Genomic DNA, 13094 nt, shown 5'->3' with positions numbered 1-13094 from the left:
GCTTCGGGGTCTGCAGCCGCGCGCCCTCCTCCTCCTCCTCCCACACGGGCAGAGAGATGGAGTAGTGCAGGATCAGCGTCCACACCAAACCCAGGATCAGCTTCAGGTTCCCGTCCACGATCGCCTTGCTGTCTGTGGGGTCGCAGGACGGGATATGGGTCACAGGGGAGGCTGTGGGGCCGGAGAGATGGATATGGGCCAGAGGGGAGGCTGTGGGGCCGGAGAGATGGATATGGGGCCAGAGGGGAGGCTGTGGGGTCAGAGAGATGGATGTGGGGCCAGAGGGGAGGCTGTGGGGCCGGAGGGGAGGCTGTGGGGCCGGAGGGGAGGATATGGGGCCAGAGGGGAGGCTGTGGGGCCAGAGAGCTGGCTGTGGGGCCGGAGGGGAGGCTGTGGGGCCAGAGAGATGGATATGGGGCCGGAGGGGAGGCTGTGGGGCCAGAGAGATGGATATGGGGCCGGAGGGGAGGCTGTGGGGCCAGAGGGGAGGCTGTGGGGCCAGAGGGGAGGCTGTGGGGCCAGAGAGATGGATATGGGGCCAGAGAGATGGATATGGGGCCAGAGAGATGGATATGGGGCCAGAGGGGAGGCTGTGGGGCCAGAGGGGAGGCTGTGGGGCCAGAGGGGAGGCTGTGGGGCCAGAGGGGAGGCTATGGGGCCAGAGAGCTGGATATGGAGCCAGAGGGGAGGCTGTGGGGTCAGAGAGCTGGAATATGGGGCCAGAGGGGAGGCTGTGGGGTCAGAAAGCTGGATATGGGGCCAGAGGGGAGGTTATGGGATCAGAGAGCAGGATGTGGGGCCAGAGGGAGGCTATGGGGCCAGAGAGATGGATATGGGGCCAGAGGGGAGGCTGTGGGGCCAGAGAGATGGATATGGGGCCAGAGGGGAGGCTGTGGGGCCAGAGAGGCTGCTATGGGGTCTGACAATGGGTTATGGGGTCAGAGCGGAGTGGTGCAGCAGCAGCTGTACGATCCCACCCATGAGCACCGCACTTTCTGTGGGGCAGCCCCATAGCACACACACACAGCCCACAGCCCCATAGCACAGCTCCCAGCCCCACATCTCACCCCACACACCCCCCAGCCCCACATCTCGCCCCACACGTGACACCCACTGATGGACAACAGCTTGATCCTCTCCAGGAGCTCCAACATCACTCTGTGCCCCATAGCACAGCTCCCAGCCCCACACACACATCCCCCAGCCCCATAGCACAGCTCCCAGCCCCACACACACATCCCCCAGCCCCATAGCACAGCTCCCAGCCCACACACCCGCCCCAGCCCCACATCTCGCCCCACACGTGACCCACCGATGGACACCAGCTTGATCCTCTCCCTCTCCAGGAACTCCAACATCACTCTGTGCCCCATAGCACAGCTCCCAGCCCCATAGCACAGCCCACAGCCACACACACACAGCCCCCAGCCCCATAGCACAGCTCCCAGCCCCACATCTTGTCCCACACGTGACCCACTGATGGACACCAGCTTGATCCTCTTCCTCTCCAGGAACTCCAACATCACTCTGTGCCCCATAGCACAGCTCCCAGCCCCATAGCACAGCTCCCAGCCCCACATCTCACCCCACACACAACTCCCAGCCCCATAGCACAGCTCCCAGCCCCACATCTCACCCCACACACAACTCCCAGCCCCATAGCACAGCTCCCAGCCCCACATCTCACCCCACACACCCCCCCAGCCCCACATCTCACCCCACACGTGACCCACCGATGGACACCAGCTTGATCCTCTCCCTCTCCAGGAACTCCAACATCACTCTGTGCCCCATAGCACAGCTCCCAGCCCCACATCTCACCCCACACACAACTCCCAGCCCCATAGCACAGCTCCCAGCCCCACATCTCGCCCCACACGTGACCCACCGATGGACACCAGCTTGATCCTCTCCCTCTACAGGAGTTCCAACATCACTCTGTGCCCCATAGCACAGCTCCCAGCCCCACATCTCACCCCACACACCCCCCCAGCCCCACATCTCGCCCCACACGTGACCCACCGATGGACACCAGCTTGATCCTCTCCCTCTCCAGGAACTCGAGCGCCACGGACACGTTCTCGAGCTTCATCTGTCGGAAGTTGGGCCTGGGGTGGTGCTTCCTGCCCATCTTCTTCTGGCTCAGCACCTCGAGCAGCGCGATGAGCCGCAGCCCGTCGCCCAGGTCGCGCTGCAGGTCGCCGATGCTCTTGTGCACGCACTTGAGGTGCTCGTTGCACCAGCGCGTGAACGTGTTCTGCTGGATCTTCTTCCACGGGGCGTCCTCCGCCAGCTCCTTCTCGGCCGCCGGGAGCTCCTCCGCCTCCTCCGCCAGCGGAGCGTCCTCGCACAGCGACGAGTTCATGGCTGCGCTGCGGGGAGGGGCTCGGCTGCGCTTGGGGGGCACTGAGGTGCACTTGGGGGGCTCTGAGGTGCACCTGGGGGGCACTCAGCTGCGCTTGGGGGCACTGAGATGCACTTGGGGGGCTCGGCTGTGCTTGGGGGGCACTGAGATGCACTTGGGGGCACTGAGATGCGCTTGGAGGGCTCTGAGGTGTACTTGGGGGGCTCTGAGATGCACTTGGGGGGCTTGGCTGTGCTTGGGGGGCTCTGAGGTGCGCTTGGGGGGCTCTGAGGTGCGCTTGGGGGGCACTGAGGTGCGCTTGGGGGGCTCGGCTGCACTTGGGGGGCACTGAGGTGCACTTGGGGGCTCTGAGATGCACTTGGGGGGCTCGGCTGTGCTTGGGGGGCTCTGAGGTGCGCTTGGGGGGCACTGAGGTGCACTTGGGGGGCACTGAGATGTGCTTGGGGGCTCTGAGGTGCACTTGGGGGGCACTCAGCTGCACTTGGGGGGCACTGAGGTGCACTTGGGGGGCTCGGCTGCACTTGGGGGCTCTGAGGTGCACTTGGGGGGCACTCAGCTGCGCTTGGGGGCACTAAGATGCGCTTGGGGGGCTCTGAGGTGCACTTGGGGGGCTCTGAGGTGCACTTGGGGGGCTCTGAGGTGCGCTTGGGGGGCTCTGAGGTGCGCTTGGGGGGCTCTGAGGTGCACTTGGGGGGCACTGAGCTGCACTTGGGGGGCTCTGAGGTACGCTTGGGGGGCACTGAGGTACGCTTGGGGGGCACTGAGCTGCCCTTGGCGCCCTACAGGTGGCCCTGGTGGCTCTAGAGCTGATCATTGGTGGCCCTGGTGGCTCTCGAGGTGGTCTTTGGTGGCCCTGGTGGCCATAGAGGTGGCCCCGGGGGTCACTGGTGGCCTTGGTGGCCCTAGAATTGGATTTGGTGGCCCTGGTGGCTGTAGAGGTGGCCTTGGTGGCCTCGCAAGCCTTGGTGGCCCTAGAATTGGATTTGGTGGCCCTGGTGGCCCTCAAGGTGGCCTTGGTGACTGTCTTGGTGGCCCTGGGGGTCTTTGGTGGCCCTGGGGGCCCTAGAGGTGGCCCTGGTGGCCTTGGTAGCTATCTTGGTGGTCCTGGTGGCCATAGAGGTGGCCCTGGTGGCTTCGGAGCCTTGGTGGCCCTAGAATTGGATTTGGTGGCCCTGGTGGCTGTAGAGGTGGCCCCGGGGGTCACTGGTGGCCCTGGTGGCCTCAGAGGGCTCTACCGTTTGTCCTTGGTGGCCCTGGTGGCCGTAGAGGTGGCCCTGGTGGCTTCGGAAGCCTTGGTGGCCCTAGAATTGGATTTGGTGGTCTTTGGTGGCCCTGGTGGCCCTAGAGGTGGCCTTCATGGCTGTCTTGGTGGCCCTGGGGGTCTTTGGTGGCCTTGGTGGCCCCGGTGGCCCTAGTGGTTGCCTTGGTGACTGTCTTGGTGGCCTTAAGGGTCTTTGGTGGCCCTGGTAGCTGTCTTGGTGGCCATGGTGGCTCTACAGGTGGCCCTGGTGGCCCTAGAGGGGGCCCGGGGGCTGTCTTGGTGGCCCTCGAGGTGGCCCTGGGAGCCCCAGGAGTGGCTTCGGTGGCCTTGGTAGCTGTCTTGGTGGCCCTGGTGGCTCTAGAGGTGGTCCTAGAGGTGGCCTTCATGGCTGTCTGGTGGCCCTGGGGGTCTTTGGTGGCCTTGGTGGCCCGGTGGCCCTAGTGGTTGCCTTGGTGACTGTCTTGGTGGCCTTAAGGGTCTTTGGTGGCCCTGGGAGCCCCAGGAGTGGCTTCGGTGGCCTTGGTAGCTGTCTTGGTGGCCATGGTGGCTCTAGAGGTGGCCCTAGAGGTGGCCTTCATGGCTGTCTTGGTGGCCCTGGGGGTCTTTGGTGGCCTTGGTGGCCCCGGTGGCCCTAGTGGTTGCCTTGGTGACTGTCTTGGTGGCCTTAAGGGTCTTTGGTGGCCCTGGGAGCCCCAGGAGTGGCTTCGGTGGCCTTGGTAGCTGTCTTGGTGGCCCTGGGGTTCTTTGGTGGCCCTGGTGGCTCTAGAGGTGGCCCTAGAGGTGGCCTTCATGGCTGTCTTGGTGGCCCTGGGGGTCTTCGGTGGCCTTGGTGGCTCTACAGGTGGCCCTGGTGGCCCTAGAGGGGTCCCCGGGGCTGTCTTGGTGGCCCTAGGAGCTCCCGAGGTGGCCCTGGAGGTGGCCCCGGGGTCTCCACAGGTGGCCCTGGTGGTGGCTGTCTTGGTGGCCCCGGTGGCCCCAGAGGTGGCCCCGGTGGTCTTTGGTGGCCCCGGTGACCTTCAGGGCCGACTCCGACACCGTTGGTGTCCGGGGGGGGGGGGGGGGGGTCCCCGCTTTCTGTCCCCGCTGTCCCCGGGGGCGGCTGCGGTGACCTTGGTGGGGGGCGATGGGCTGCGGGGCCGCTATGGGGCGGCGCTATGGGGCGGCGCTATGGGCGGCGCTATGGGGTCCCACCACGAATCCCAGCGCCGGAGGACAACGCCCGCGGCAGTGGGGGGGGGGGGGGGGGGGGGGGGGAGGGGTGTGGTTATGGGGGGGGGAGGGGGAGCGAGGGGGGTCCCACACCCAACGATCCCAGCGCTCCCAATGCTCCCAGTAACCCAGTACATCCCAGTGCTCCCAGTAACCCCAGCGCTCCCAGTCCCTCCCAGTCCTTCCAGTGCTCCCAGTCCCCCAGTGCTTCCAGTCCCCCAGCACTCCCAGTCCTTCCCAGTGCTCCCAGTCCTTCCCAGTGCTCCCAGTCCCCCCAGCGCTCCCAGTAACCCAGTACATCCCAGTGCTCCCAGTCCCCCCAGCGCTCCCAGTCCCTCCCAGTGCTCCCAGTCCCGCCAGTCCCCCCAGTGCTCCCAGTAACCCCAGTCCTTCCCAGTCACTCCCAGTCCCCCCAGTGCTCCCAGTCCCCCCCAGTCCCCCCAGTCCCCCAGCGCTCCCAGTGCTCCCAGTCCTTCCCAGTGCTCCCAGTCCCTCCAGTCCCCCCAGTGCTCCCAGTCCCTCCCAGTAACCCCAGTGCTCACTTAGTCGGGACGGCGATTCCCAGTTGCACTCTCTCCGGCTCCGAACTCGATCCCGGTTCCGATCCCAATCCCACTACAGATCCCGGTTCCAGTCCCAGTACAGATCCCGGTCCCAGTACAGATCCCGGTTCCGATCCCAGTACAGATCCCGGTTCCGATCCCAGTACAGATCCCGGTCCCGATCCCAGTACAGATCCCGGTCCCGATCCGGTTCCTGGCGCTCCTATTCCACTCCGGGTCCGGATCCCGATCCCAATAGCGGAGCTCTAATCCCGGTTCGGATCCCGGTGCTCTGATCCCGATCCCAACTCCCGGAGCTCCGATCCCGGTTCCGATCCCAACTCCCGGTGCTCTAATCCCGGCCCCGGTGCTCCGATCCGGATCCCAACTCCCGGAGCTCCGATCCCGGTTCCGATCCCAACTCCCGGTGCTCTGATCCCGGCCCCGGTGCTCCGATCCCGGTACTCCGATCCCGATCCCAACTCCCGGAGCTCCGATCCCGGTTCCGATCCCAACTCCCGGTGCTCTGATCCCGGTCCCGGTGCTCCGATCCTGGTACTCCGATCCCAACTCCCGGTGCTCTGATCCCGGGTCCCGGCGCTCCGATCCCGGATCCGGTCCGGATCCCGATCCTCCGATCCCAGTCCCACTCCCGGTGCTCCGATCCCGGTTCCGATCCCAATAGCGGAGCTCTAGCTCCGGTCCCGGTCCGGATCCCGATCCCACTCCCAGTCCTCTGATCCCGGTTCAGATCCCGATCCCAACTCCCGGTGTTCCGGTCCCGGATCCCGATCCCACTGCCGGTCCTCCGGTTCGGATCCCAAAACTCCGATCCCAACTCCGGGCGCTCCGGCCCCGGTCCGGATCCCGATCCCAACTCCGGACGCTCCGGTCCCGGTCCGGATCCCGATCCCGATCCCAACTCCGGGCGCTCCGGTCCCGGTCCGGATCCCGATCCCGATCCCAACTCCGGGCGCTCCGGTCCCGATCCCGGTCCCGCTAGTCCTGTCCCGACTCCGTTTCCCCCCCGGCGGCACTCGGCTCCGCTCGGCTCCGGTTCGGCTCCGCTCGGCTCTACTCGGCTCCGGTTCGGCTCCGCTAAGCTCCGGTTCGGCTTCGCTCGGCTCTACTCGGCTCCGGTTCGGCTCCGCTAAGCTCCGGTTCGGCTCCGCTCGGCTCTACTCGGCTCCGGTTCGGCTCCGCTCGGCTCTGGTTCGGCTCCGCTCGGCTCTACTCGGCTCCGGTTCGGCTCCCGGAGCCCCTATCGCTCCGCTGCGCTCGGCTCCGCTCGGCCCCCCCCCCCAATTCGGGGCCGTTTTAAGGGCGCGGCCCCGCCCGGACCCCGGGGGCCGCCCCCAATGACGGGAGAGGCGGGGAGGGGGGGGAGGGGCGGGGGGGGGGGAGGGAAGGGGGGGTCCCAAAAAAGGGGACGGGATCCGGAGCGGTACCGAGAGCGGAGCGGGGGGGGGGGGGGGAGGGAGCGCGGAGCGGAAAGTGCCGCCCCCACCCCCCCAAAAAATGGGGGGACCCCAATGAGAGCACCAAAAAAGGGGAGACCCCAAGAATGGGAACCCCGAAGAGTGGGACCCCCCCCCCCAAAAAGTGGGACCCCAAAGAAGGGACCCCCTAAGAAAAGCGAGACCTCAAAGAGTGGGACCCCCCCAAAAGAAAGTGAGACCCCAAAGAGTGGGACCCCAAAAAAGAGACCCCCCAAAAGTGGGACCCCAAAGAAGGGACCCCCAAAAGTGGGACCCCCCCAAAAAATGGGACCCCAAAGAGTGGGACCCCAAAAGTGGGACCCCCCCCAAAAAATGGGACCCCAAGGAGTGGGTCCCCAAAGAAGGGACCCCCAAAAGTGGGACCCCAAAGAATGGGACCCCCCCAAAAAAAAGTGAGACCCCAAAAGTGGGACCTCAAAGAAGGGACCCCTAAAAGTGGGACCCCCCCCAAAAAAATGGACCCCAAAGAGTGGGACCCCAAAGAAGGGACCCCCAAAAGTGGGACCCCAAAAGTGGGACCCCCCAAATAATTGAGACCCCAAAAGTGGGACCCCAAAGAAGGGATTCCTAAAAAGTGGGACCCCCCCCAAAAAAATGGACCCCAAAGAGTGGGACCCCAAAAAAGGGACCCCCAAAAGCAGTGGGACTGCCAAAGAGTGGGACACCGAAGAGTGGGACCCCCAAAAGTGCCCCCCCCCAAAAAGTGGGACCCCAAAAGCAAGACTCCAATAAATCGGACCCCAAAGTGTGGGAACCAAAGAGGGGATCCCCTCCAAAAAAGAGGGCCCCCAAAAGTGGGGGACCCGAAGAAGTGAGACACCAAAAGTGGGGAAGCCCCCCAAAAAGTGAGACCCCAAAAAGCGAGGCCCCACAGAGGAGAACCCCCAAAAAGTGGGACCCCAAAAGCGGGATCCCAAAGAGGGATCCCCCCCAAAAAAAAGAGGGGGACCCCAAAAGGTGCGACCCCAAAACATGAAACCCCAAAGAGTGGGTCCCCCCAAAATGAGGGACCCTAAAGAGTCGGACCCCAAGGAGTGGGACCCCCCGAAAAAGAGGGACCCCTAAAAATGGGACCCTCCCAAAAAAGTGAGACCCCAAACGTGAAACCCCAAAGCAGTGGGACCCCAAATCAACGGAAACCCAAAACTGTGACCCCCAAAACTTCGGGGCCCGAAGAGAATGGGACCCCAAAACTTCGGGGCTCCGAAATAATGGGACCCAATAACAATGGGACCCCGAAACGATGGGACCCCAAAAACAATGGGACCCCAATAAAGTGGGACCCTATAAGGATAGGACCCCAATACAATGGGACCCCAAAAACAATGGGACCCCAATACAGTGGGACCCTATAAAGATGGGACCCCAATACAATGGGACCCCAAAAACAATGGGACCCCATAACGATGGGACCCCAATACAGTGGGACCCCATAACGATGGGACCCCAATACAATGGGACCCCAAAAACAATGGGACCCCAAAAACAATGGGACCCTATAAGGATGGGACTCCAATACAGTGGGACCCCAATACAATTGTACCCCAAAAACAATGGGACCCCATAACGATGGGACCCCAATACCATGGGGCCCTATAACGATGGGACCCCATAACGATGGGACCCCAATACAGTGGGACCCCAAAAACAATGGGACCCCAATACAGTGGGACCCTATAAAGCTGGGACCCCATAACGATGGGACCCCAATACAATGTGGCCCCAATACAGTGGGACCCCAATACAATGGGACCCCATAACGATGGGACCCCAATACAATGGGGCCCTATAACGATGAGACCCCATAACGATGGGACCCCAATACAATGGGGCCCTATAACGATGAGACCCCATAACGATGGGACCCCAATACAGTGGGACCCTATAACGATGGGACCCCATAACGATGAGACCCCATAACGATGGGACCCCAATACAGTGGGACCCTATAACGATGGGACCCCATAACGATGGGACCCCAATACAATGTGGCCCCAATACAGTGGGACCCCAATACAATGGGACCCCATAACGATGGGACCCCAATACAATGGGACCCCAATACAGTAGGGCCCTATAACGATGGGACCCCAATACAATTGGGCCCTATAACGATGGGACCCTATAACCCCGCCCCCCCCATGCAGTGCAGTGCAGCGCAGTGCGGTGCCCCCGAACCCCCCCGGGGCCCCCCCAGTGCCCCCCCATTGTCCCCCATTGTCCGCTATGGGAGGGGCGGGGGGCTCGTCCCGGGGGGAGGGGGACAGCGGCGGAGAGGGGGATCGGGGGGGGGGGGGGGGGGGGGGGGTAAGTGACGTGAGGGGGGGGACAGTGGGGGGGGCACGAGGGACAGTGGGGGGACGTAAGGGACAATGGGAGGGGGACGTGGGGGGGCGTAAGAGACGGGGGGGGGACAATGGGTGGATATGGGGGACATGGGGGGACAATAGGGGCGGGGGGGGACATGGGGGTCACGATGGGGGGATGTGGGGGGTCATTAGGGCGGGGGGGACACCATGGGGGGGACAATAGGGGCGGGGGGGGACATGGGGGTCACAATGGGGGGATTTGGGGGGACATTAGGGCGGGGGGGACACCTTGGGGGGGACAATAGGGTCGGGGGGGGACATGGGGGTCACAATGGGGGGATGTGGGGGGACATTAGGGCGGGGGGGACACCATGGGGGGGACAATAGGGGCGGGGGTGCGCAATGTGGGGAAAAGGGGGGACATTAGGGTGGGGGGGCACCATGGGGGGACGTGGGGGGACATTAGGGTGGGGGGCACAGTGGGGGGACATTAGGGTGGGGGGGCACCATGGGGGGACATGGAGGGGGGCAGTGGGGGACAATGGGACCGGGGGGGGGGACATTGGAGGGAGGGGACAGTGGGGGACAATGGGGACCGGGGGGAGGAGAAATGGGGGGGGGGGGAAATAAGGGGGACAGTGGGGGACAATGGGACCGGTGGGGGGGGGGCACTGGGGGGGAGGGGACATAGGGGACAATGGGACCGGGGGGGGGGGGGCACTGGGGGGGAGGGGATATTGGGGGACAGTGGGAGACAATGGGTCTGGGGGGAAGGGGACATGGGGGGGAACAGTGGGGGACAATGGGACCGGGGTGGGGGGGGGGCACAGGGGGGAGGGGACAGTGGGGGACAATGAGACCGGGGGGGGGGGGACTGGGGGTGTGGGGACATTGGGGGACAATGGGACCGGGGGTGGGGCACTGGGGGGAAGGGGATATTGGGGGACAATGGGACCGGGGCGGGGGGGGCACTGGGGGGGAGGGGACATTGGGGGACAATGGGACCGGGGGGGGGGGCACTGGGGGGGAGGGGATATTGGGGGACAATGGGAGACAATGGGTCTGGGGGGAAGGGGACATGGGGGGGGACAGTGGGGGACAATGGGACCGGGGGGGGGGGAGGAGACAGGGGGGGAGGGGACAGTGGGGGACAATGGGACCGGGGGGGGGGGGAACAGATGGGGAGGGGATATTGGGGGACAATGGGACCGGGGGGGGGGGACTGGGGGGGAGGGGACATTGGGGGACAATGGGCCCGGGGGGGGCACAACCCCTTGTCACAGTGTCCCGTCCCCCCCCATGGCCTGGAAGCTTCCAGCGCCAACTGATGGGGGGGGCTAAAAATAGTGCGGAGTGTCACTGCGGAGTGGCACCGTGAGTGTGTCACCGCGTGTCACCGCCACCGTGTGTGTCACCGCGTGTCACCGTCACCGTCTGTGTCACCGCGTGTGTCACCGCCCCGGAATAGTGCGGGGGGGGGGGGGGCAGCTATGGGTGGGGGGGACACCCGTGGGGACACCGATACGGATATGGGGACATATGGGGACATATGGGGACATGGGGACATATGGGGACAGGGGGACATATGGGGACATATGGGGACAGGGGGACATATGGGGACATATGGGGACATGGGGACATATGGGGACATATGGGGACATATGGGGACATATGGGGACATGGGGACATATGGGGATATATGGGGACATGGGGACATATGGGGACATATGGGGACATATGGGGACATGGGGACATATGGGGACATATGGGGACATATGGGGACATGGGGACATATGGGGACATAGGGACATTTGGGGACATATGGGGACATATGGGGACATATGGGGATATATGGGGACATATGGGGACATGGGGACATATGGGGATATATGGGGACATGGGGACATATGGGGACATATGGGGACATGGGGACATATGGGGACATAGGGACATTTGGGGACATATGGGGACATATGGGGATATATGGGGACATGGGGACATATGGGGACAGGGGGGACATATGGGGACAGGGGGACATATGGGGACATATGGGGACACATGGGGACACATGGGGACATATGGGGACATATGGGGACATGGGGACGTATGGGGACGTATGGGGACGTATGGGGACATGGGGACATTTGGGGACATATGGGGACATATGGGGACACATGGGGACATATGGGGACATGGGGACATATGGGGACATATGGGGACAGGGGGGACATATGGGGACATATGGGGACATATGGGGACATAGGGACATTTGGGGACATATGGGGACATATGGGGACATATGGGGACATGGGGACATATGGGGATATATGGGGACATGGGGACATATGGGGACATATGGGGACATGGGGACATATGGGGACATAGGGACATTTGGGGACATATGGGGACATATGGGGACATTTGGGGACATATGGGGACATATGGGGACATGGGGACATATGGGGACACATGGGGACACATGGGGACATATGGGGACATGGGGACATATGGGGACATGGGGACGTATGGGGACGTATGGGGACATATGGGGACATGGGGACACATGGGGACACATGGGGACATGGGGACATTTGGGGACATATGGGGACATATGGGGACATATGGGGACATGGGGACGTATGGGGACGTATGGGGACATATGGGGACATGGGGACATATGGGGACATGGGGACGTATGGGGACGTATGGGGACATATGGGGACATGGGGACGTATGGGGACGTATGGGGACATATGGGGACATGGGGACATTTGGGGACATATGGGGACATATGGGGACACATGGGGACATATGGGGACATATGGGGGCATGGGGACATATGGGGGCACTTATCACATTTGGGGTCACCTTGATGTGGCACTGTGAGGTCACATTATGGGGCCCCATTTTGTGTTCACATTTTGGGGTCACATTATGGGGCCCCATTTTTGGGGTGTCCCCTCTTTTTCGGGATCCCTTTGGGGGTCACATTATGGGGTCACATTATGGAGTCACATTATGGGGTCACATTTAGGGTCACGTTCTGGGGTCACATTTTGGGGTGTCCCCTATTATCAGGGATCGCTTTTGTGGTCACATTTGCGATCACATTTTGGGGTCCCATTTTTGGGGTGTCCCATCTTTTCGTGATCCCTTTGGGGGTCACTTTTGGGGACACATTTGGGGTCACGCTCTGGGGTCCCACTTGGGGGGAGTTCCCCTCTTTTTGGGGTCACCTTGCGGGCTCTGCCATTCTCCCTCTCAAGGCATAAAAGGATCGGGCTCGTCCGGGATTTGAACCCGGGACCTCTCGCACCCTAAGCGAGAATCATACCCCTAGACCAACGAGCCCCCGTAGGACCCTTTGGGGTTTGCAATACAGAGTGGTAATGGGGCGAGCCCAAAATGGGAACTGTGGAAAGAGGGGACTGACCCATAACCGCCCCATATCTGACCCATAACCGCCCCATATCTGACCCATAACCGCCCCATATCTGACCCATAACCGCCCCACATCTGCCCCATAACCACCCCATATCTGACCCATAACCGCCCCACATCTGCCCCATAACCACCCCATATCTGACCCATAACCGCCCCACATCTGCCCCCATAACCACCCCATAGCCACCCCACAACCACCCCATAGCCATCCCATAACCACCCCACAGCCACCCCATAACCACTCCATAGCCACCCCACAGCCACCTTATATCTGTCCCATAACCACCCCACAACCACCCCATAACCACCCCATAGCCACCCCACAGCCACCCCATAACCACCCCATAGCCACCCCATAGCTACCCCACAGCCACCCCATAACCACCCCATAGCCACCCCATAGCCATCCCATAACCACCCCACAGCCACCCCATAACCACTCCATAGCCACCCCATAGCCACCCC

General features: G+C 62.9%; 2 protein-coding genes and 1 non-coding gene across 3 annotated transcripts; all 3 read right to left on the bottom strand.

The window, feature by feature from the left end:
- Positions 1 to 4: 4 nt before the first annotated feature.
- On the bottom strand, positions 5 to 2368 carry LOC136049792 (filamin-C-like; the record flags this gene model as incomplete). Its single annotated transcript, XM_065738286.1, has 2 exons — positions 2023 to 2368; positions 5 to 132 (listed from the first exon to the last, which is right to left on the bottom strand). Coding segments are annotated over exons 1-2 (471 nt in total), but the record flags the coding sequence as incomplete, so codon positions are not given.
- Positions 2369 to 9455: 7087 nt separating this feature from the next.
- LOC136049791 (uncharacterized) lies at positions 9456 to 11178 on the bottom strand. Its single transcript, XM_065738285.1, is given in 4 exon segments — positions 9456 to 9473; positions 10094 to 10172; positions 10174 to 10204; positions 11091 to 11178. Coding segments are annotated over 4 exon segments (216 nt in total).
- Positions 11179 to 12464: 1286 nt separating this feature from the next.
- Positions 12465 to 12536, bottom strand: TRNAP-AGG (transfer RNA proline (anticodon AGG)). Its single transcript has one exon. It is a non-coding gene; the product is annotated as a tRNA-Pro (tRNA).
- Positions 12537 to 13094: the final 558 nt, after the last annotated feature.

Source organism: Cyrtonyx montezumae, unplaced genomic scaffold (genome assembly GCF_038088225.1).
Source record: "Cyrtonyx montezumae isolate F1298 unplaced genomic scaffold, pur_monq_1.0 scaffold_217, whole genome shotgun sequence".
NCBI lineage: Eukaryota > Metazoa > Chordata > Aves > Galliformes > Odontophoridae > Cyrtonyx > Cyrtonyx montezumae.
Note: the sequence above shows the minus strand (reverse complement) of the source record. Positions and strands in the feature narration are given on the sequence as shown.